The sequence below is a fragment of the Lissotriton helveticus genome, chromosome 2_1 (genome assembly GCF_964261635.1).
Source record: "Lissotriton helveticus chromosome 2_1, aLisHel1.1, whole genome shotgun sequence".
NCBI lineage: Eukaryota > Metazoa > Chordata > Amphibia > Caudata > Salamandridae > Lissotriton > Lissotriton helveticus.
The window spans coordinates 1,062,006,330-1,062,030,649 of NC_136059.1; the positions used below are offsets into that span (position 1 = coordinate 1,062,006,330).

At 43.4% G+C, this 24,320-nt stretch overlaps 1 protein-coding gene across 1 annotated transcript in view; it reads left to right on the forward strand.

The window, feature by feature from the left end:
* Positions 1-24,320, forward strand: part of PRUNE2 (prune homolog 2 with BCH domain) — a 1,307,647-nt gene that overhangs the window by 391,213 nt on the left and 892,114 nt on the right. Inside the window, exon 6 of the mRNA XM_078677810.1 lies at positions 964-1,058. Within this exon, the coding sequence (XP_078533936.1) occupies positions 964-1,058 (95 nt within the window). The remainder of the gene's footprint in view (positions 1-963; positions 1,059-24,320) is intronic.

Sequence of the window (24,320 nt, forward strand, 5' to 3'; positions counted from 1 at the left end):
AAAAGGACATTCTCTACACTTAATACAATTTTAAAATATTTGGATGTTCTCATATGTCAAACAGTCTGCATAAGAGCTCTGGGTGCCCACAGAGCAACATGAGTGACTAGCAAAGGAACACCCCAGTGATGGAGCGTGCCACCATATGTGGGTGAGGGATTTGCATCCGTTTTTGCAAAAATCCATCAGAGATTGTTATTGTGACACAAAGTGACGCCCATTCATTTGGGGAAAGTTATTTCCCTTTTCTAAAGCAACCAGGTCCTTGTATTTATAAGATTGCAGACATAGGGAGGTTGGGCCTTTATTGCTCCATAATGTTCTCTCTCTCTGTCTCCGGTTGGATACTCATTTGCACGGCCAGTCTGGGGAACCAAAAACTCCCCAAGCAAAAAGGTTCAAACCAGTCCTGCTTCCTTCCTCCCCTCGTGCTTTCGTTCTCATTCGATCGATCCATCCATCCACCCTCTCTCTCTCCTCTCCTCTCTCTCTTCTCCATCTCTGATCACCTCCTCTCTACCTTCCCCCTCTTTCACACTGATGAAGACTCCCTATGCCTGCTGTAGTTACCCTTGGAGAGCTATGGGAAGTGACAGAGGCACCAGGGGCAGCCCTGGGGTTTCAAAACAGGCTTCCAAAGGGCCCCAGGTCACTGAGGAAATGCCTGGTTGAATACAAGGCGTGTCTGGACTTTCTTGTTAAAAACAATCAAGAAAGCAATAATCTTTTTAAAATAATACAAATTATCCTTTGTCTGAACTAGATTCATACTTCATATTATACTATATACTATTCCAAAGGACAAAATGGGTGAAATGTAGATTTTCATTTATGCATCGGCTGGCCACTAGAAAGTCACCTTACTTGTTGAAAATGCTTCCCTTAAGTATTGGCTGACGATTTAAAAGTATAACCAACGGAACATATACTGGTCCCTTTATTAAATCTCTGCTTCACCAACAGGTCTCTGCTTTGAGGACGCAATTTTAAAAGACCTGAAAGAGCTGTCAGACGGAGAGGTAAAGGTTGCAGTGAGCACTGTGTACTCGACCCTTGAGGTAAGTGAAACAACGTGGACAAATTTAGACATATTGTAAATCAGTTTTATCACCGTAATGATTGGTTTGTTGATATTGTCTAATTTTATAGCGTTCCGATCAGAATTGTTGCTGCAGGTTTTATTACCCAAACGCAAAGCACCATGATAAGTGAAAGAAGCATGGGTAAAAAACACAATGTAATCGTAATTTAAAGTCAAATTCGTAGAACTTCATGGCACTTGTCACTTTGAGTATGGCGAACATATATATGCAAATTGTAATTGTGTCTGTATAGCACTTCATACACTGGTAAAGTTCTGCAGTGCATTATTCTATGGGGGAAACAACCTTTGCAATGCAACCATTACATCGCACTACATTTACAACACAGTCATTACATCGCAACATCCTTTACAACACATGTCACTACAACACACCCATTACATTGCATGTCACTACAACGCATGGCACTACATCACATGTCACTACAACGCAGGCATTACATTGCATGTCATTACAACACATACCATTACAACGCATAGTACCCCTACACTATCCAACACTTACCCTACTGTCGCATTCCCTGGAGTTAGAATACTAATTTTTATCCCTACTCTATCCAATACTTACCCTACTGTTACACCCCCTGGAGTTAGAATAGTAATTTTTACCCCATACTATCCAACACTTACCTTAAATGCAATGTAATGGTATGCGTTTTAAAGGTATAATGCAATGTAATGCAATGCGTTGTAAGTGTAGTTTTAAAAAAATTGTTGTAGTGGTATGCAATATAAATGTATGCGTTGTAAAGGATGTTGCAGTGTAAAAACTGTGTTGTAAAGGCATGCGTTGTAAATGTATGCGTTGTAACATCATACATTATTCTATGGGTATCATGCTGCACTACGGGGGAATACTTAATGGAAATGGCTTTGTACGTCCAAATCAAAACCATATTGGAAGACTTTAAGTGTTGGACGGCCAGGGTGATGTTCTTATCCTCCTATCTTTGGTTGCAACTCTTAACAGTGTGATGGAGAGAACAGATGTGAGATATCCATGGCACACCGTTTACATGGAGGACCCATAGAAAACTTTTGGAAACCACTTCATCATCAATCCTGCTCCTGTGCAGGATATGGCAATTAGAACATCTGTTCAGTATAATCATGTAGAGACGGGAGAGGAGAACTGAGTTGAATTGAATTTGGCACTTGTAAAGCGCTGATGTCACTCCCAAGTGAGATCCATCTAGATGGTGCATTCATCCATGATGTAAGGCGTAGTGGTAACAATAGGATTTATAACACATTGTATTGTCCAAAGGGGAACCAGGTGAGGGACGAGAGTGATACATGTAGGGAGAAACTATAAGTTATCCAAAATGCCAGCCTTTATTCTGTAGTAAGAGTTTAGGAATGCCTTCCTGTATTCTGTCATAGTGACTGGTGGCAGATGCCTTTATGCATAGGATACATTCCTTCTTACCATTGAATGGATTGGCTTGCGAGGGATGATGTTGGCGACCTGGACACATGTCTTCTAAGCGCTGAATAGAGGGGTTTGAAAGGGTTGATGGTGGCGACCGGGAAGCAACTTTATTTAACATTGAATACATTGACTTCCAGTGGAAAAGAGCATCCACTTCAAGACCTTGTGTATGGCTCATACGATCTTATACTCCCAAGTGCTCGCATTCTATCCAATCTCCTCTCTTGTTACAGACCCTCCCATCCCCTTTGTTCAGCTGATCTTAACTTCTTAACTTGGCCACTTTCCCATGAGTCTGGAAGATGCAAGCTGGAGGCCGCTCATTTCCTGCCAAAGCTCCTGTTCTTTGGAATGCACTTCCTCTTTCCACCAGGAACACTGAAAAGCATCTGTACTTCAGCAAATCTTTGAAGGCATGCCTTTTTTCTACCTAAATTGCCTGTCTCTTGCCTCTATGAAGCTGATAGAGTCAGTTCTCTATTTGTGAGGTCCAGAGCTGAGAATCCCCGTTGTTGGGGCAGCTATGCGCTCTATAAAACCCCATAACATAACGCAACATAACATTGGTTTGGGAGGATTTGTAGAGTTTGGAGGGTTGATGGGGATGACTTGAGTGCATGTCTTCTTAGAATTGAATAGACTGGCTTTGGAAGGTTGATGGTGACGACCTGAATTGATATTTTAAAGATATCTATGAAGGTGAGAGCCAGAGAGCATGAACTTAAAGATTTCAGTAATAAGAGATCGTGGGCCTATTTCTTGAAATATTATAATTTTAAGGCACTCAGCGATGTCTCAGGAGTGTAATATCTGCAAAAATATCGATTCGAATTTGTTACATTTTGCTTACAATAAGTGGACTTCTTTGAAAAGCATGGATTGGGGACCCATGTGATCTTTGATTTTGTCAGTTTTGTGAATATGAAACTACAATTTTTTTTCTCATTTTCATTGACATTCGCATTTCTTGTCCTTTTGGGAGTTTTTATTTAAACCTGTATGTCTAATGTATAAATCATTTACTTGAGTGAAGAATATCATCTCTTGATGCAAGTCCTTAAAAATTAGATGCTATAGTTCAGTTTTAACCCGTATCTGACTGACGACTGGTATTTTTAGACAATTAAATGTTTATAGGATATCCATGGTCTTAATACTCCAATTGTAAGCGTTTTATTGCAGATACTGCATATATTAGGACTGTCTGTAGATGTAACATATTTTTGTGAGTTTTAACAAAAACCATTCGTCCAAATCAAAGTCTTTAAATATTTTACCAAAGCAGGCTTGAGGCCAAGGTTGATGGCTGCTAAGACATCTTTTGCAGAGTTTCAGCTGTAATTAATTGCCGGAAAAGCACAAATAAATCTTTGTCAAGAGCTTTCAGAAAATCTTTCATAAACAGTAACCAGTAGCGAAATAATGAACACTCTTACTTGCTGTACTTTGTTGTGAGAAATGGTTGCACTATGTGTATTCTGGGAGTATCTATTCACAGAAGCTTGACTATTCTCCTAGGGGTGTGCCAAATTGTGAGAGTGGAAATTTAAAGATTTAGCATAATTTTTAAGAAAACTTGCCCACTTCTCAAAGGGCGACGCTGCTAAGGTTTAAAAAAAAACAGAACACAACACTCCTTTTTTCTATCAGCACTATGATCACATCCACTCGTCTCTCAGGGCTGTGAGCACACCACTTGGCAGCAGTCCACCAGAGCCCTGACTCCCCAGACGTGCATATCTGATGCCCCTCTGCCGGTGTCGCAGCTCGAGACGGATTGCTTTGGGACTGAGAATCAGTCATTGCTGAGCTACAACTATTGTGTTTCCCTTCTTCCTGCCAGAGCTATGGGGAGCCCTGAGTCACAGCAGGGAAAATAAATTCCCTGCAGTTGGAAGTCTCATCCATCTTGGGTGGCACATCCGTCTGCAAGGAAGAAGGTAATGGTAGAGCAAAAGTGTGTATTGAAGAATTCAGAAAAAATGTCCCACTTCCAAGGACAGAAAAAATGCCCTACTTCACTGGCTCTCAGGCAAAGTTTTGTATCCCCCCCTACTCCTAACCATAAGAAAATTTACCCAGACTTTCTACAATGTTCTGCATGTTATAGATGTTATGTACGCGTGGCTGATCATGAGTGAGGGTTTGTTTATTGCCATCTAAGCTGTCTAATGGTCGTCTGCTTGCTGCTCAGGGAAAAATCTCTGCTGTGCCTTGTCTTGAGTCTGTGGCTGGTGCGAACCCTAGATGAGTGACCTGTGGTTTAAAAAAAAATGTGATTAACCGTTTGATATGTATTTAATGTCTGAAATCTTTATTGTGACTCACTGTTTTATAATCCAATTTCATGTATTGTATAGTATGCTTTTATTGTTTTTAAATTAACCGAATACAGTACTTTATGACTGACTGAGTGACCGTTAAACTTTGTGGTAACCAATCAGGAACTATGAAGGACACATAAGTACGATTGGTCTGACAACAGGACATGGTGGACTAGTAAAGAGAATCCAGTGGTACAAGTGAGGGTCAATAGGCCGTTCACCTTACACATCAAAAGTAGATTTAAATGATATTGAAGGCCTGCTGTGAAGTCTTTGCTTACATAGGCTCAATTCTCACTGAATGTAATTTGGATTTAACTCCTCTGACAGGGAGTTTAAGCGATGCCCCCTTTCAGATAGGCAAATGTACTTTGAAGGTGTTGGTTACATATATAAAATGCTGCCCAAGTATACTGACAGATGAACCAACTTGTGTTGTTATTGCAAATGCACATTTCTATGGTGGTGTTAAGAAGGCGAACCAAGCCATCTTTTTCTTCACTCGCATGGATTAGTACAGTGGTGGTGACATTCCAAAGCACCAGGGCACATTTTCCCATTGCACAGACTAGTATAAATAATGAACAACTATGTGAAAATCTAAACCCCATGTTTTGAACCTGACGTCCTTAACGTGGTTTTCCTCCAACTTTTTGTCTTCAATCTTCCTGTTTTTGCTGACTTCGTTATTGCTAGTCTTAGGACTCTGCACACTTTACCACTGGTAACCATCTCTAAAGTACTTGTACTCTCTCCCGTAAACTTGGTAGAATTGGCTCACACCCAATTGCCACGTTTAATTTACTTGTAAGACCCTTGTATAGTGGTACTACATGTAACCAGGGCCTGTAAATTAAATGCTACTAGTGGGCCTGCGGCACTTATTGTGCCACCCACTTAAGTAGCCTTTTAAACATGTCTCATGCCTGCCATTGCAGTCTGTGTGTGTAGTTTTTAAACTGTCATTTCAGCCTGGCAAAATAAACCTTTTGCCAGGCCAAAAACCCCTTTTTAGGTCTTGCATGCATTGCAGTGCAGGCGCTGCTCGCTGACGAGAAATTTTGTGACAGAGGGATTGCAGAAAAGGGCTTTAAGCCCCGCCCCTCATTTCCATTGGCTGGCGTCACCGTTTAAACGGTGGCCTGCCTTTGGAAATTAGGGGTTTTTGTTGACACCCTTTCGCCTCTGATCCGGACTGGGTCGCCTGCTTTGCTGCTGTCCCAAAGCACTTTCTTATCTTTTTGGGGCCATGTGTTTCTAATTAGCATGGAACACATGCCCCATAAAGCTAAGAGATCGATGCTTGTTTTTAATTTGGCTTTGGCAAAGGCAGCCAGGTGTTTATTTTTGTATCGCACTTTCACTTTAACTGTATCGTTAAAGTGAAAGTGTGATGCAACAATAAACACGCAGCTGCATTCGCGCATTGGTGACAGCTTGTTATTTGATTACTTTTGTTACAATGCATCCTACACTTCGACAAGCTTCCATGGAGTACTGCCGAACGTTCGAGTCAGTGCACCCCTTCCCACTCCTCTTGTTTTATTTGCAGGCTGCAGTCCGACAAGTTAGTGTGGAGCTCAGTATTTGTATCACCACTTCTAAAACACCCACCTTTATCTAGCTCCCTCCCCTCCCCCATTACTGCTTTAACTTTCTCCCAATCATATCAGTCTCAGCCTTTCCTGGTTATTTTGCACACAACCTCGAGCCCTTAGATGGTCCCTGAGTGGCCCACTTGCAGCACGCATAGCAGCTCCCCGCACCAGCCACACACATGAACATGCGCCGCGAGCAGTGCCTTTAAAAGACCCAGTTTGCTGAGTATCGTGTAAGTGGAGAACAGACAGTTTGATCATTTACTCATCTCGCTCCCTTACCTGCACACCGTTTCATCTGATGCCCCCATCCTTTTGTGCATGGTGCTCCCATCTTCGTCCCTCCCACCACTTGTGATGTGACACGTTCCATAAAGGCTTCCAGACACTGGAATTCTGTCTCGGACCTTGTCACATGATGCGTTCCATAATGGCTTTGAGACACCGGAATTCTGCCCGATAGAATGTGGCCATTAAAAGCGTTTGTCAATTATCAAAAAGTTTTATGATAAATAGAGCGTTCCCGAAACGGTGGGACCTACTGCGTCCTCTTTCCCATCTTTCTCCTTTTGCTGTAAGCTTTAATTGTACTTTCTCTTTCCGGTTCAACAGAGTGAGCCAAGTGTGCCCTTACAGCTGCAAGAAGCGGCTAACCGTAAACAGCCGACATCCCAAAAAGGCTTCTACAGATCAAAGGAAATCGCGGTCTCCACCGCAACACTAGCCTTGCAGCAGAGAAGCCAAGATGCCCCAGTAACATTTGCTTATTTCTCCACACTGCGCTCTGAAATCCCTGCTCTCTGAAATCCTCTCCTACGCTGCAGTTTAATGAGATGGTAAAAAATTAAAAGAATCAGAAGTCAACTTTTTGTCTGCTTAGGCTGGACAGTTTATGTGAACAGCGAAGCATTTCAGCTGAGCTCAGGTCAAGTAAACCGTAAACAATGTTGCACTCCTAATTAAGGCGCATGCTCAGATTTGTCAAGATTCATTATTTTTAAATAGCCACATCTGATGCAGTGAACAAAGTTACAGGTAAGAGTGCAATATGCAGAGCTTCGTACAGTCACATGCTATTTTGCAAAAGAGTCTATCTGCAGTCCAGCTCTAGCCAACACTTCGAGCAATAAAGCTAAAGCAGACATTTTAACAAATGTCATAATCTTGTAAGTGTCTCTCTCACAGCAGCTATACAAAGGGTAAGAAGTCTCCCATTGCAGAAAAAATACAAGCATTAAAAATGCAATAGGTCTCGCCTTTCATTAAGTTAAAGCCATTTGATTTGCTATACAATACCATTAGGAAATCAAATGGCTTTAACTTAATCAAAGGCGAGACCTATTGTTTTCTCAATTCTTGGTCTTAATAAAGATAAGTCACCTCTAGGGTAGGCTCTAAACAACCCCTAGGGCAGGGTGCATTGTATTTAAAAAGTAGTACATATAGTTTTGCGTTTTACATGTCCTGATAGTAAAAAACTCCTAAATGTGATTTTCACTACTGTGAAGCCTACCTCTCACATAGGATAACATTGCGTTACCTAATTACAATAACAGCTTTCAGATGAGACCAGGTGGGAGATCAAGTTTAGTCTCTAAAGTATTGTAATTTAAACCCTCTTTAATTGTTAAGTTGGTTTTAAATCACAATTCTCAAAATGTCACTTTTAGAAAGTTGGCATTATCGTGTCCCAACATTTGGTGCCTGCAGCCTTTATCCTGGGTCACATGACTAGTTTCAGCTGGCAGTTGATCTTTGTGTATTACTCCCAGACAGTGAAACAAAAGGGTATTGGCAGCATGCGTCATCTCTGTTTTGTTGAGGGAGTGATGCTGTCACCTACCACACTTATGAACAAAAGACAGTGTGTGTCTTAAAATTTTCAACTGCAGCCATGAAAATCAAAAAAATCATCAATCATCACTGGGCTTTGATTAAAGATGAACCGGATCTAACTAATCTTTACTCCGACCGATTAACTTTTGCCTTTAAAAGATCAAGACATTTAAAGGAAATGCTAACATCCACTAAATCAACAAAAACCCTACATAAAGGAATGTCTAAATGTTTTAATTGCATACATTGCAACAACGTAATACTAGGCAATACATTCATGCATCCAACCAAAGGCAACAAAATCAATCTGCAATACACAGGTAATTGTGACACTAAAAATGTGATATATGCAATCAAATGCCCGTGCGGCAAGACATACGTCGGACAAACAGAAAGGAAAATCAAAACCAGAATTTCAGAACATAAAAGTAATATCAGGACAAAGCAGACAAAATCAGCAGTAGCCAACCATTGGCTAGAACATAGTCATCAAATTTCGCAGCTGAAATTTACCATACTGGAGATACTCCCACAACGATATGACACAGACCCACTGAAACAACGTCTACAGGCGGAATTTTATTGGATTAAAAAATTGAATTCCCTGCAACCCACAGGGATTAATGACAGAATCGAATATTCATGCTTTTTGTGAACTATACACCACATTGGACACCATGAGAGACTCTACGCTACTCTATCAGTAAGATGAAGATCAGAGATAATAATGCATTACCATATACTTTGTGCATGATTTCTAGATTTCACACTGGTGATTGAATTGTTTATCATTTAAGTCCGAACGTGAACTATTAATTTGTTATTATTTACACACACACTTTATTTTTCTATATTTACACTATCACCTCGACATTTTTATTCAATTTAAATCTTCCCCTCTTTCTTCCTAGCTTTAAGCCGCAGACCTCTACTATGTTTATTGAGCGTATCAGTTCCCAAAGGTTTGTTTACCACCGCATAACGTATCACGTGACTATCTTACACCCTATCGTACAGCTTGTCTCAATCGCTACCCGGTCTCCCTGACCGCGAGTTTTTAAACTAAATTTAAGACTGCAGTCTTAATAATGTATGGACTATGGCAGAGAACGCTAGACATATTTCCATCTAGGATTCGACACTAATGAGTATTTTCGATCGCCACTCGCAGTTTACTTGATCACGTGATCTCGTCACTCCCCCATAACTTAGAACCCTATTGGCTCTCAATTTATTCGAACAGTTCCGTGTTGGGAACCACGAGAACGCCGCGCATTATTTTCTCGGTAAGTCCACGGTATTGCCACTTTCTATCTATACGCTATGGGCGCTAATTTCTAACGGGTGCCTGATTCCATGTGCACTTTAAGAGGATAATCATTCAAGTTTCAGTTACGTTTTCATTACACACATCATGATTTGTTTGTGATTCATATACAGATTATTTATTGTATATAGCTTATGTGAAGAGCACCTGTATTTGTATATAAATGTATTACATGTACCTAAAAGCTGTAATCACTTTTTAAGTTCGGATACTGAATACTAAGGTCCTGTATGCTTTCATCCTATAGGCCCCTGACGAAGGTTCACCCCGAAATGCATTGGGCGGGCAGGAAATAATGTATGAAATAATACAAAGAAAAAATATTCATGAATGAAATGAATTACCTTGGATATTGATGAAATCGTTCCAAAGGAATAAATAAATACTAATGATCGACACAAGAATGAAGTGAATGTCTTTTTCAAAAAAGTTGACCTTATAAAGCAAAAGATTGGTGTAGAAACCAGCTGGTTTCATGTACAACCAGCGCGCCTTACAGTGATGGTTTAATCACATTTTGTCACCTACCACACTTACACATCACAAAGACCCTGTCTCACCACACTCACAAATGGTTCACACTACTCTATTGTGCCCCCAGACAAACTGGGGCTAGGGCAGGGACACATGAAATGGCAGACACCTGTGTAAGGGGAGGTCTCTAGAAGCTTCTCCCACTTCAAAACTGGTGACATGTATAAATATTGGACCATCAGATCCTACACTTCATTGAACAGCTGAACTAGCGAAGACTCAGGAGAAGGACTGGTGTGCTGCTCTGTTGTAAGAAGGACTGCTACTCTGCTGCCTGAGTAAGGATTGAACCTGCGTCTTGAACGCAAGACCAGTAGAGTGACTCCAAGGTGTAGTTGGCTGGCCTCCTGATCAGAGCCTCAGGGACAGAAAAGGCTCCCACCACCTTAAACCCTGTACATTGACTCTGCTTGCTTGGCTTCTTACTCCCAAGCTGGTGCCACAACACTCCTGGACCCTTAGAAGTAGGCCTGAAGTTGATCTGCCAGCCCAACTGTGGTCCTAGCAGAACTGATGCAGTGGAATGCACCACCACGCAGCCTTCCATCGGAACTGCTGCTGTGTGACTCATCCCTGACCCAGGACCTCGCAGATGCTCAGAATCGCCACTGCGTGATGCATCTGTGATGCAGGACCTCACATTGCAGCCCTGCAGCAACTCAGAGCCGGCACGGCAAGAAGCATCCTTGATGCAGGACCTCGTATTGCAGCCCCGCTGCTCCTCAGAACTGTCACTGCACAATGCATCCTCAATGTAGATACTTGTATCGCAGCACTGCAGCTGCTAGGAACTGCTGCTGCATGACGCATCCTCAGCGTGGGACCTTTCGATTCTCCGCAACCAGGATTTAAGGTACTTTGTTCAGCAGGCCTAACTTGGTCCCTGTATCCAGCCCGCACTCCTTCAAATCCACCTGAACTTGTAACTTTGTCCGGTACGGTGCAACCAGATACCCAAAGTTGGTGTTTTGTGCTTTTAAGCAATATTTTTCCTAAATCTTTAAAAACGCATATCTCCGGTTCTACTGATTGGATTTTTGTCATTTAGTTGTCAAATAATATGTTAACCTTTACTCTATTTTTCTAAAATGGTCTGACTTTCTTCTTTTGTGTTTTCACTTCATTACTGGTTGAAGTGCTGCATAAATAGTTTACATATTGCCTCTAAGTTAAGCAAGACTGCTTTTGTGCCAAGCTACCAGAGGGTTGAGCCCATGTTAATTTGGGTTTTCCTTGTGTTGCACCTTGACAAGAATTGTGTTAACTGCTTGAGTAGGGTTTCACCCCCTCCCTCAACAAGTACCCACATTTCCTACCCCATGTCTGGCATGTTCATAAGTTTCAATGTATTTGCTTTATTAAATATGACCATCATTAATTAACCCCTTCCATGCTTATGACGAGCTCAGATCGTCATGAGGCACAGTGGAGCTGTGATCATGACTAGCTAAGCTCCTCATAACTGCCGCGCCCCTCCCACGCGCGACTAATTCCCCGCCTGTGCGGGCGTTCTATTTGAGTGGGCGGAGTCATGACTAGTCCAGCTCGTCATGAGCACAGCTCCACTGTACAGCATGACGAGCTGGACTCGTCATGAGTACCGCGGCACCGCGCGTGGCCCCTCCCCCCTGCACCGTGGGGGAATTAGCCCCGCGTGGAAGGGGTTAAGGGCCAATCAAACTTCCCAATCACTGTTTTAAATGTGTAGCAGTCAAAATCACACAAATTATGACAAAGTGTTAAAATGAATAAACACTAATGGTCGCCACAGCATGATCATGTTATGACCATGCACACAGCCTCCCTCCTGCTCCTCTTCTAAAGGGTCAAAAGATCAGGTTCCTCATTTACTTTAGAGAGGGGGCTTGCCAGCAGGCCAAGTCTGCAGAAGCTTTTGCCTCCACCCCCCCTAGTGGAGGACCACCACAATATTTTGAGAACCCATCAGGCAGATAGGAACTTCTGTGCCTTCATCGGCTGTGCCACTGAAGCGGCTCTGCTGAAGGAATTGATACTCTGCCAAGGGGGTGTTATATTTAAGCATGGGCGGATTTTGTGAATTGGCAAGCCGCGAACTTGCGTATTTACAGATTCGCAATCCGCAAAATCCACGAACTTTCGCGAATTTAGCGGATTTTGGGTTTATTTGGTTTTGCAAGTGTTTCTGCCGTTTTGCGAGGGTTTTTTACCAGTTCGCAAGCGCGAACTTACTTGTCGGGTAGCAACGGTCGCGACCATGTTGTTTCTACGTCTGGTTCATCACAGCACCCTCTTTTTCACCACTGCCACCCTCTGTTTCACCACTGCCACACTCTGGCTCACCCATGCCACCCTCTGTTTCATCACTGTAGATTATGGGGGGAAAAGCACACCTGCCCTGCCTCAACTGACATGAATGAATTAGGGGCGGATTGATTAATGTGTCACTGAATTTGAACTTTGAGTCTGGCACCTGCTTCCTTATCTGTAATTGCTTTCTGTTGCAGTCTAATTTTTTTTAGCAGGACCTTTGACATACTTGTAGCTATTCTCTGAGCCTGCTGTGAGGGTCAGAGCAGGGTCATAGAATAGTTGCAAGTAGGCAACTGAACTCTGGAGAGGCCCCTCAGGAAGCAATAGAGGGAATTGTTACTAATGTTAAGATTGAACTTTTGCACCTGCTGAGTGCTTTCAGTTTTACAAAAATCGTTTTTCTGCAATTTCGCGCGATTCGCGGGGCGCGAATTCGTGAGAGATCAATTTCGGAAGCCGCGAATTTCGTGCAAATACACGATTTGTTTTTTTGCAGTGTGTTTGTTCGTGTGATTTTTTGCGTGTTCGCAAGCCGCTTGTAGCGCAACGTTTGCGAAGTTACCCTAGCGGTCGTACAGGGGCGCGGCCATCTTGTTTGCGTGACGTAATTCCGTTTCCGGGCGCTATGTGTAATCTCGCAAAGTGTGCGGCTCGCTAGTACATGTTCGCGTGTGATCGCGGGGAAAATATCGCTCGAACTTACCCACGCGGTCGTCAACGGGCACGGCCATCTTGTTTTTCATTCATTGCTATGGTTCTGGGCATGCTTTCTGTATCCTCTGTCAATCTCTGCCATTCTTTGCTTGTTTGAAGTTTTTTTTGTTCTATTTTACTTATTATCTATCCCTCTATTTTTCTAGCTCTATATTTTTGTGTTTTCTGCTACTTTGGGTTAATTTTAAACTACTTTTTTTAACTCTTTTCTTTTCTTTTACCCTATTCTATTTCTTCTTTATTATTTTCCTTCCTTTCTGCCCAGACCATGGTAAAGGGAGCCGGGAAGCAGCCCGCGAAGGGGAAGGGTCCCGCACCCCGTGCCCGGCTCCCGTGTGGGCGTTTGAGGGGGAGCAAGTTATAGCTCGGGAAATTTTTAGTGCGGAGGAGGTGGCAGCACTAGTCTTTCATGTCCAGCGCCGCCTCCCCAAGACCATCATGGGAGGCGGCAAGATCGCTACCGGCTATGGGATCCGGGAGCGCCGGAAGCGGTGGGAGAAGGTGTGCCGGGCCATGTTTGAACACTCTGGGGTCCGGCCCACCTACAACCAGGCCACCCACCGCTGGATGGATCTCATGGACCGGGAACGCGACTTGCTGGACGTTCTCGGCGTCGAGATCCCCGGGCTTGGTGAGTAGTAGTAGCTATTTCTAGCTATTTCATCACTACTCTGTTTTCTCCCGCTCTGTGTGTTATTATATTGCATATTTTTGTTTTTTACCAAGAGCAATAATGCTGCAGATTACATTGTAGGTAAATTATATTTCAAAATCTTCTGTGCATTTCAGGTGCACTGCTCTCCTTCTTAGTAGCCTTGCTACTATGCTTATTTGTTTTCTATTTTTTGTTCATTTCATTGGCCTGAGAAATTATGTATGAGAGTAGTGTAAAGAACTGCGTAATGCTAGACACTAAGGGTCAAATTTTCAATTACCGGCGCATCCTTGCAAAGTAGCAGGGATGCGCCAGTAATTGTGCGCCACGCCACCACCACCCATGGTGCGCCATATTTACAATGCGGCACACCATGGGCCCAAAACGTCACAGAAGCCTTACGCATCAGTGCCGTAAAGGCGGCGCATTGCTGGAGTTGCGTGACAACGATGGCGCAGCTCCAGCAATGCTCTGGGGTGCCCTATCTCCCCAATGCTGCGTCAAGCCGTATGTCTGCTTCAAGCAGGCGCAGGGTTTGAGTCACGCTTCATTGTCCTAAAGGTGACTGATTGACATCTTGTAGATTTCCCTCAGCCACTTTTAGGATGCGTTCCTGCGCAGAAACGCCCTCCCTTGCGCCGGAACGCCCCCTGATGACGCAGGGCTTTACAACGTGATGCATCTCCCATATGCGTCACGTTGTTAATATACGCCGCACCATGGCGCCTCTTTTGTTATGCCTCTGCGTCACAAAAGTCACGCAACAATGGAGCAAAAGAGCCGCAAGGGGCTTGGAAATCTGCCCCTACAGACTCCAGTCCAGTCCTTCCTTTGTACACCTGGCAATAAGAAGAAATAGTGGTGGTGGATTGATAGTTTGAGTATTTTAATGACTGGTTAATGTAGTAGGAAACTTTTTAGTGTTGTCGCTGATCTGCAATCACGATGGAGTTTGTCTGTCACTTCGCGTGCTGCGGACTGCTGCCTGCCAGTCCTAGGCGAACCTTTTTAGTAGTTTGTTTAGTGAGTTGCATAACTTTCTAAGTCGACGGTCCGCAAATCAAGCAATACTAATATCGTAGTAGACCACATAAGATAGGTCAATATATCCCGTTCAATAGTTGTCTATTTGCTATTTCGCCAAAAGATTTTGTTATTGCTCTTTTGAAATGTTTGATTTGGTTGACAACAATCATCCATGTTTTTGGGTCTTTCTTTCTTTCATGTTGTACATCAGCTCCCCCCAGGGGCAAGAGGACATTAGAGGAGGCTACTGCTGCTGAACCAGGCCAGGATCGGTCAGGCGAAGACTCCTTTGCTGGCCCCGGTAAGTTTTAATTTTAATATAGAGTACCTATTTTTTCCTAGCGTTCCTCATTCGATTTTTTCTAAATCGTCTTTGATCTTCTTGTACATTGTATCTAAATTCTTATCCTGCCTCGACTATGACTCCCTGTGGTATTACTAGATTATTTATTTGTCTGTCTGTGTAGCTAACTAAGATTGAACATTTGGCAAAAGGTGTAAAACGAAACTCCCATTCTAGTCAGCAATAGCTCTATGCTCTGAGTGCAGTCCTCTGGGATTGTCCATAATGTCTTTTCAAGTCTTCTAAATGTTTATGCTTTGACAATTACCAACAATAAAAAGGTGAATGACCACCAAGAAAGAATAAGATACTACTTTACTTTTGGTTTTGATAGGAGGACAATCCATACTACTACTGTTGCAGGGACAAATCTGTACAAACAGAACTATGGGCACTAAAGTGCATTGTTTATCAATTATAATAGGCACAGGTCGACTTTCCACATACCTCAGTGATATCAGACTTTGAAGAACCCCCAATCTCCTTACTGACTAGATAGTGTGGCAGAGTCATTTAGCTCCCGAATTCATCGATGATTGATCCCCAATGATGATTATCCAACTCAGGACAAGAGTACGGAGTCAGAGTCCAGAAGTGTCAGAGGCACGGGCTCATGCATTGCAAATTGCAAAACCTTTTGCTCATTCACTCATGTCCAAAAACCACAGAGTCTATTTAAGTTTTAAAGCTTTATCAAAAGTAAAAATATTTATTGAAATCAAGCTTGTCATAAAACATAAACGGTTGATTAAAAATGGAAAAGTGCTTATAGTGATTTATTTCACACATTTATTGTGGGCGAGCCGAGCCCTCACCTGGTTTGAACTTTAATTTTTCTTTTTGATGCTGAATCGTCGGTCCCTCCGTCCTAGTGATGATGATTTGTTCTTAGAAGTGAAGATTCTGTCTGTTATGAGACAAATGGTGCGTGTTAAAAAGCAAGCATTCATCAGTTGTGCCAAAAAGTGTAGCAAGACAACACCCTTCCCTGGAAAAAGGGACATTTTTACTTTAGAGTAGACAGTCACAAATTATTAGCTTGTTTTTGGTATTCACATTTCTTCATTCCTAGACAAAATGCTAGTAATTGGTGTATGTCTATGACATCTAACATTCTTAAATGTACTTTGTAGGTGGAACATCTGGTGCTGGGCCCAGTGCGGAGGTGGAGGAGGAAAGTTCTGGGGAGGAGGCGGTGCAAGTGCCGGACCAAACTGCTGTGCGGGTTGCCACGGTAGTGGCGGGCAGTGGTAAGCTCTTATATTCCTTACTTATTGAGATTGCAGACTGCATAGTGTGCTCCCCGTGAGAAAACGTAAGGTTTGTCCAGATGAGAGACATGAAGAAGAATGATTGACATACAGTTTGAATGGATGGATGCCTGGATCATGGTACTATCTGACTCTTAGATAGCATATGTGTATCTCGAGAGAGTAGACGGTCACTGGATGAACTAAGTGTTACTTTAAAGAGCATGTAACACCACACCCGCACGTCCGTCCCAGTGTAGGAAAGGCAAGGAAAAGAAGTTGTAATTTTGTCCGAATACTACCATGAATAGTAGCAGTAGTTTGTATTGCAAGCACAGCATATATCCGGCTATTACGATGGCCACTCAATACATCAGTTAATAAGTTTAGTAGAACTCGGTCATTCTTGTGTGGATGTATCACTGTTCACTCAATAAAAAGCAAAGCACCTAAAGTCATCCCATATGTAAGCAAATACATACCATGTGCAGTGATAGATAATCAGATTATTTATCTTCTTCATTTTCCTTTTCTAGTATCTATTCATTGGCACTGTAGGGTGAAAGTTAAATTAATTAAGCAGTAGCCCTTGTAACAGAGTATTCTCAGTGCCACCCGTAATAGAAAAGTAAGAGCATCACCACCTGCATGTACTGGACTGGTACAGTAACGCAAGTCTGTCTCACTCATCATGGCGAGCGTCTGTTTTTCTCGGGTGCAAGTTGACTGCGCTAGCATTATGCCGGCTTGCAGAAGTTAACGTACCAATTTTGCTAAACAAGAGAGAAGAAGAAGAATAAGACTGGTGTACTGTCATAGTCGACTCTAATGGAGTGAGTCCATAGTGCTCATAGAATTGATTCCTTAAACTCCCACTAATGTTAGAGCAAGGATGAAGAAGTGGGAGGTTAGAAAGATACTGGCCACAATAGTTATGTACTGCGCTTCCAAGTTGCTAGTTCTACTGTGACACAACTTTCTTCTGAATCATTTTGTGTTAATCTTAAAGAGCATTGGTTACAGACTATGTCTTTCTTTCTTCATATAGATGCTCCTTCCAAACCAACAAGGAAGGAGCTGGCTGAAAGGGCCCGGCAACGGAGGCTGGAGGCGACTGTCGCCGAATATCGGCGGCTGGTGGCCCAGGAGGAGGAGTACACGCAGAGTACGTCAACAACATCCACGGCGACACCTGCATCCTCCTCCGTGCTCCCTGGGTCAGCCAGTCAGCGCAGGTCTCCAGCGGTACGGAGCCAGGGTACCGCAGCCACCCACCACCACCGAGCAGCAAAGAAATCAGCTGCCCCCCACAGCAGTTGCAAAAAACGGATGCACCGCCTTTTTCCTGAGGGTTTCCTACCTCGAGCAGGAGCTCCTCAACACCAAGACCCTGCTCGAGACCCTCCGCAAGGAGCATGCTGACCTGGCCCGAAAAGTCAACAGCAGCCAGTAGGAGGAGACTGTCCCTTGCCCCTTTTTTAAAGACTTCTGGGGGGTGGGAATTGGGAGTTGGGTTTTCTACTTTTTTGGACTTCGTTTTCAGGGACATTCGTTGGGGTTTGGGGGGGGGTCTTGCGGGAGATTTATGTTACTGGATATATAAATATACTTTAAACTTTATCTTAGCATACGTGTTTTTTACTGCTTTTGAGGCTGGTGGGTGGGTGTTTAACAGTCCTGAAACTTAAGTGGCATCTTGATTCAAGATGTGTAAGTACTAATGGCCCAAATGTTTTCAAAACTAAGTGCCTCTCACAGAGTAAGTGAATTCAATAGTCCTAGGACTAGTGTCAGTCTCTCGTCTCTCCTAATACTTCATTATACTACCTCCCCCCAAACGCTTATCTTACCTGTAATTTGTGTTTGGAAATAGGGCTAGGCACAGGGCTGGCTGCACGCAAAATGGCGATTAAGGTTGGCAATCCTGGGCGGATGAAATGTCATCATTGCGGTGGTACTTGTGGTGTTACACAGTGGCAGTTGCAGCATCTGAAAAAAAAGAAAATGAAACCTTGTTTGTCCTTACCGTAGCATTAGAACGGTACGATAGAGAATATAGCAGGTGACAGTACACTAGAACAGTGCCACAATGTAGCCTAACAAATGGTAAAGTATTTAAAGTATAACTACTACTTGCGTTGAATTTCTTTGACATTGGCTACTATTACAAGAAATAGTACTGAAGGTGAAGGACACAGCAGCGTAATAATTTCATTTGCCACGTCTAGGAGGAGGATGTTCTTGATGACCAATCAAGTTGATGGCGCACATGAAAATCTGCTTTCATTTGCCAATAGTGACTCGGTGTCAAGCTAAGTAAGAATAAATCCTCGGATTCCTTCACCATCCTGTTGCTATGACCTTATCCTCCCCAGCAAGTGTGTGGAATTATTGCTGTCATTTAGTCACACATCAGTCAAAACCACACAGCCCGGGGGAAGAGGGTTAGGGTTTGGAAAATGGATGGGAATGGGGGGTTTTGGGAAAGTTTTGTTGAGAGAAGAAAAAAAAAAGCACAGCATGGACAAACAATAATTGAAGATAAACAAATCTTTGGGTACAAAGCTAACCATGAATCTTTTAAGTGACATAACGGAAGTGCATGCACTACTGCATGCATGGTTACTGAAAAGTAACTAGGACTTTCGACAACCGTGAATGAAAGAATGCGACAGGACAGGGCTGCAGTAATAATTATGCGTTTTCACTTGCCTATCTCTGCACTCAGAGAAACACTTTGTACATTAAATTAGGTTTGAAAAATAGCAGAAGTAAAACCTATCCAATGGCTGTAGGGATGAATTTAGAAGCAGAGATCAAAGAAATGCAGAGTCACACTCATAGAAGTTCACAGCAATAACATTAATTAAAAGATAATTAGAAAAGAACGGATACTGTATCTGTATGTCGTTGTAGTTGTCCTGTTGAATTTGGGAAGTTGTAAGATGCATCCAACCATTCCTCTTATTAGTGGGACTCCTCCATTCCATCTGACGCTCCGTCCATCAATGTTGGTGACCAGAAGACACCCTGTCCACTGCCTGCCGGAAGCTGAATTGCGGCTCGCTAATGTGAAGCCTGACTTCATCCTTTTTTCCCATTGCACAGGCTGAAACCCGGCCTGTAATTATTGATGGAAAAACAGGAAGTGATATTAGAACACCACTGACAAATAAATATAAGGTATGTATGCTGTGTAGTGCAAAAAGTCACACTTTGAGATTCCTAATAGACAGTACAATATTTTTGAAAGTGCCTACTCTGTCTGAGTCTTCTTTTGAAGGATAAATAAGAATGGGCGAATTAATTTAGCGGTTCCTTCCCCTCAAGCTAGGTGTACTGTAAACTGTGTTTTAGAACAAAATTAGACCTTCCCAGCAGTGCTCCCAGACCCTTACTAAACCCAGTCGCAAAAATGTAGAAGACCCTAAGAAGACCCCCAATCAGATCTCAAAAAACGAGGCCTAGTAGTAAATGGTGACAAAACGTACTTTGAAAGTAAAGTAGGCCCAAATCCCCCCTTACCCACCGTGGATTGTATTCAAACCACTTGCAAGCAGGCAAAAGTATCCATACCCAGCATCGCTCCAAGACTCGCAAACCCCCCCCACAAACAGTCCCCCGCCCAAACACATGCAATACAATACTGCTAACCCTAACGAGCCCTAAGTTAAGAATAGTGGCAAACGCTTTCTTTAACTAGGCCAAATCCCCCCTTCCGCACCATGGATTTTCTTCAAACCACTTGCAAACAAAATTACACATTCCCACGAGTGCTCTAAGACCCCAGAACTCAGTTGCAAAAATCTAGAGCACCCCGAAACACATGCAACCCTGCTGCTAGTGCTAACCCTAACGAGCCCTAAGTTAATGTGCAAAATCGCTTTTCCTCATGGATTTTCTCCAAACCACTTTTATCCGGTACTAGACCTTCCCAGCAATGGCCCCAGAGCCGTCAACCCAGGCGGAAACAAGTAGAAGACCCCCAAACAGCCAAAAAGCAAAACTACAAAAGTGGGGACAGTAATTTTCCGCGCGCTCTGCAGCTAGGCCCTAACTCCCCTTTGCCACCATGGATTTTCTTCAAACCACTTGCAATGAAAAGTATCCATACCCAGCGTTGCTCAAAGACCCCAAAACCCACCCACAAAAACTTTTTTTGCTCCAACTTTCTCCAAAACACTTTTATCCGGTACTAGACCTTCCCAGAAATGCCCCAAGACCCGCCAACCCACCCGCAAAGAAGCACAACACCCCCAAACAGGCAAAAAGCAAAAATGGAAAATCTCATACTTAGAATTATTTTTCGGCCTTCTTTCAATTCTGTCCAAACGCGCTGTGCAGCAAGGTCATAACTCGACTTTTCCAACATGGATGTCCTGGAAAACAAATGCAATCAAAATTAGACTGTGCCAGCGTTGCTCCCAGACCCCAAAACCCACCCACAAACACCAGGAACCCCCCCAAACAGGCCACCGAAAACATAATAGTGAGCAAAAAGGCAAAAACTTTTTTTGCTCCGATTTTCTCCAAAACACTTTTATCCGGTACTAGACCTTCCCAGCAATGGCCCCAGAGCCGTCAACCCAGGCGGAAACAAGTAGAAGAACCCCAAACAGCCAAAAAGCAAAACTACAAAAGTGGGGACTTAGTAATTTTCCTGGCAAATTTCCAACATCACTCCACGCGCGCTCTGCAGCTAGGCCCTAACTCCCCTTTGCCACCATGGATTTTTTTCAAACCACTTGCAATGAAAAGTATCCATACCCAGCGTTGCTCAAAGACCCCAAAACCCACCCACAAACACCAGGAACCCCCAAACACGCCACCGAAAACATGATAGTGAGCAAAAAGGCAAAAACTTTTTTTGCTCCGATTTTCTCCAAAACATTTTTATCCGGTACTAGACCTTCCCAGCAATGGCCCCAGAGCCGTCAACCCAGGCGGAAACAAGTAGAAGACCCCCAAACAGCCAAAAAGCAAAACTACAAAAATGGGGCCTTAGTAATTTTCCTGGCAAATTCCCAACATCACTCCACGCGCGCTCTGCAGCTAGGCCCTAACTCCCCTTTGCCACCACGGATTTTCTTCAAACCACTTGCAATGAAAAGTATCCATACCCAGAGTTGCTCAAAGACCCCAAAACCCACCCACAAACACCAGGAAGCCCCCCAAATAGGCCCCCAAAAACGCTGTAGTGAGCGAAATGTCAGAAAATGCAAAAAACTTTTTCCTCATGGATTTTCTCCAAAACACTTTTATCCGGTATTAGACCTTCCCAGCAATGCCCCAAGACCCGCCAACCCACCCGAAAAAAAGCACAACACCCCCAAACAGGCAAAAAGCAAAAATGGAAAATCTCATACTTAGAATTATTTTTCAGCCTTCTTTCAATTCTGTCCAAACGCGCTGTGCAGCAAGGTCATAACTCGACGTTTCCACCATGGATGTCCTGGAAAACAAATGCAATCAAAATTAGACTGTGCCAGTGTTGCTCCCAGACCCCAAAACCCACCCACAAACACCAGGAACCCCCCCCAAACAGGCCACCGAAAACATGATAGTGAGCAAAAAGGCAAAAACTTTTTTTGCTCTGATTTTCTCCAAAACACTTTTATCCGGTACTAGACCTTCCCAGCAATAGCCCCAGAGCCGTCTACTCACCCGCAAAGAAGTAGAACACCCCCACAAGTGCAGAGTCTTTCTTCATTGGGCGTAATCCAGCCATCTGCTTTGAGGGAAATAGGAGTCTGGAGGAGGAGGATAGAGGAGCATGTTCTTGTGAACTTGTGAACCTGAGGAATGCAGACTGCGGCACATTCAAATCAATAAGCAAATAAGTGAAGACAGTTCTGCTGATGGGCTTGTTTTTTGTGAGTAGGTGATTAAAGTTTTTGTTATATAGATTTTGCAAAACAAAGAAAGAGACACACAGGAATAAAAGTGAATAAGGACGAAACAGAAAGTTAGTGATTCATTGACTCATTTATTTTCAAGGCTCGGTGTCAGGGAAGAAGAGCTCGTCCTCAAACTCTGCGAATTCATAGGGGAGTAGGTCACTTAACAGAGAAGAACTTCCCTCATCTAAGTTGGTGTCCTCCTCGTCTTCTTCCTGCGTGCATTCTCGTATTTTGTAATCTGGTGGTATGAGGTGCTGATTCATCTTGATCATTGTTAACCTCTCCACATTTTTGGGCGAGAGGCGGGTCCTTTTGGAAGTTACAATGCCACCAGCAGCACTGAAAACACGTTCAGAAGACACGCTTGCAAGTGGGCAAGACAAATAATTTATAGCCAGGTTGGTGATCTCTGGCCAAGCAACTGTTTTCCCATGCCAATACGCCAATGGGTCATGAGAAAGATGGACCTCGGTTGAGTCATTCAGATAGGCCTGCACCATCAACTCAAGGTTCTCCTGGGTTCCTCCACTTTGCTTACTTTTTTCTGGGACCATTTCAGAAGCAAACCCAAGCTCAGTTAGCCAATCCTCTTCATCACCCGATGTTACTGTTGTGTCTGGTTCAGATGATACGGTTGCTGGTGTCGTTAACGGCTGAGAGGGCAAATCACTCACTTCTGCCGCAGCCACAAATGCAGAAGGGGATTTTTGCTGATGTACTGCCTTTTCCTTCAATTTCCTGCCGTTCTCTTTCAAACCGAGTGGCTGACACAGCTAGCCAATGTTTGTACTTTGTAACATCTGCGTCATCAAAAGGAAAGAATACTCTGCCTACCACTGCCTTTTTGTACCGTGGATCCAGAATAGTAGCACAAATGTAATGCTGTTCTGTCTTGATCATTTCAAGACGATCATCGCCAAGTAGGTGGTGTAATAACTTCTCCGCCAACTCTAATGCTTCTTCCTTTCCATCTTTTTCAAACTTAGAACACACCGCCTTCAGTCGGTGCTCTAGCATGCTCAACAATGGGATAGCTTTTCCCAAATTACAGTCCTCCCTGCTGACTGCACGCGTGAAGACCTCAAAAGGACGAAGCATGTCTGTCAGGCTTTTAACTAGGTGCCATTGCTCCACCTGTATCCTCATGTCCATCATAGGTGTACCCAGTTTAAAGAAATACTGATCGACTACCTCATACTGCTCATACAGACGTTCAAGCATGTAGAAGGTTGAGTTCCAACGTGTTGCCACCTCCTGGATGAGTGCTTTCACTGGCAATTTACGTTCATATTGCAGGCACCTCAGCTGCTTCCGGGCCTTAAAAGAATGGTTGAAATGTGTGCACATTCTTCGGCAGGTGGTCAGTAACTCGGAGACTGGACTTTCTTCACTCAAGAATTTTTTAACAACCAGGTTTATACAGTGCGCCAGACACGGCACTCTGAAATAGTTACCCATATCCATGGCCTTAACTACATTGGCGCCAATATCCGTGGAAACATAACCAATCATGCGTTTTCTTGGGGACAGCCATTGAAAGACCTTTGTGTTAAACTCATGCAAAATGTTTTCTGCTTTATGACTTTTCTCCATGGCAAACATGGCTATTGTTGCATGTTTCCGAGCAGCTTTATAAACTTTGTCCTCATCAACACCTGTGTTTATCTTGCCTTTAACCCCTGAAAAAGAGACCCAGTGTGCAGTGATGCACATGTAATCAGTGGCTGCACAACTGCTCCACATGTCTGTTGTCAGATATATAGTGTGAACAGCACTCTTCTGCAAAGCTGCCCCAATCATCTTGAGCAAATCTTCATGTAGTGCTGGAATCGCAACTCTGGCAAAATAGAACCGGCTAGGAACCTTCCATTTAGGGCAGATCGTTGCCACCATTTCAAGAAAACCCACCCCTTCCACAAAAGAAAAAGGGAGAAGGTCCAGCGCTAGCATTTTAGCCAGCTTACTGTTATACAGACGCGCCATTGGG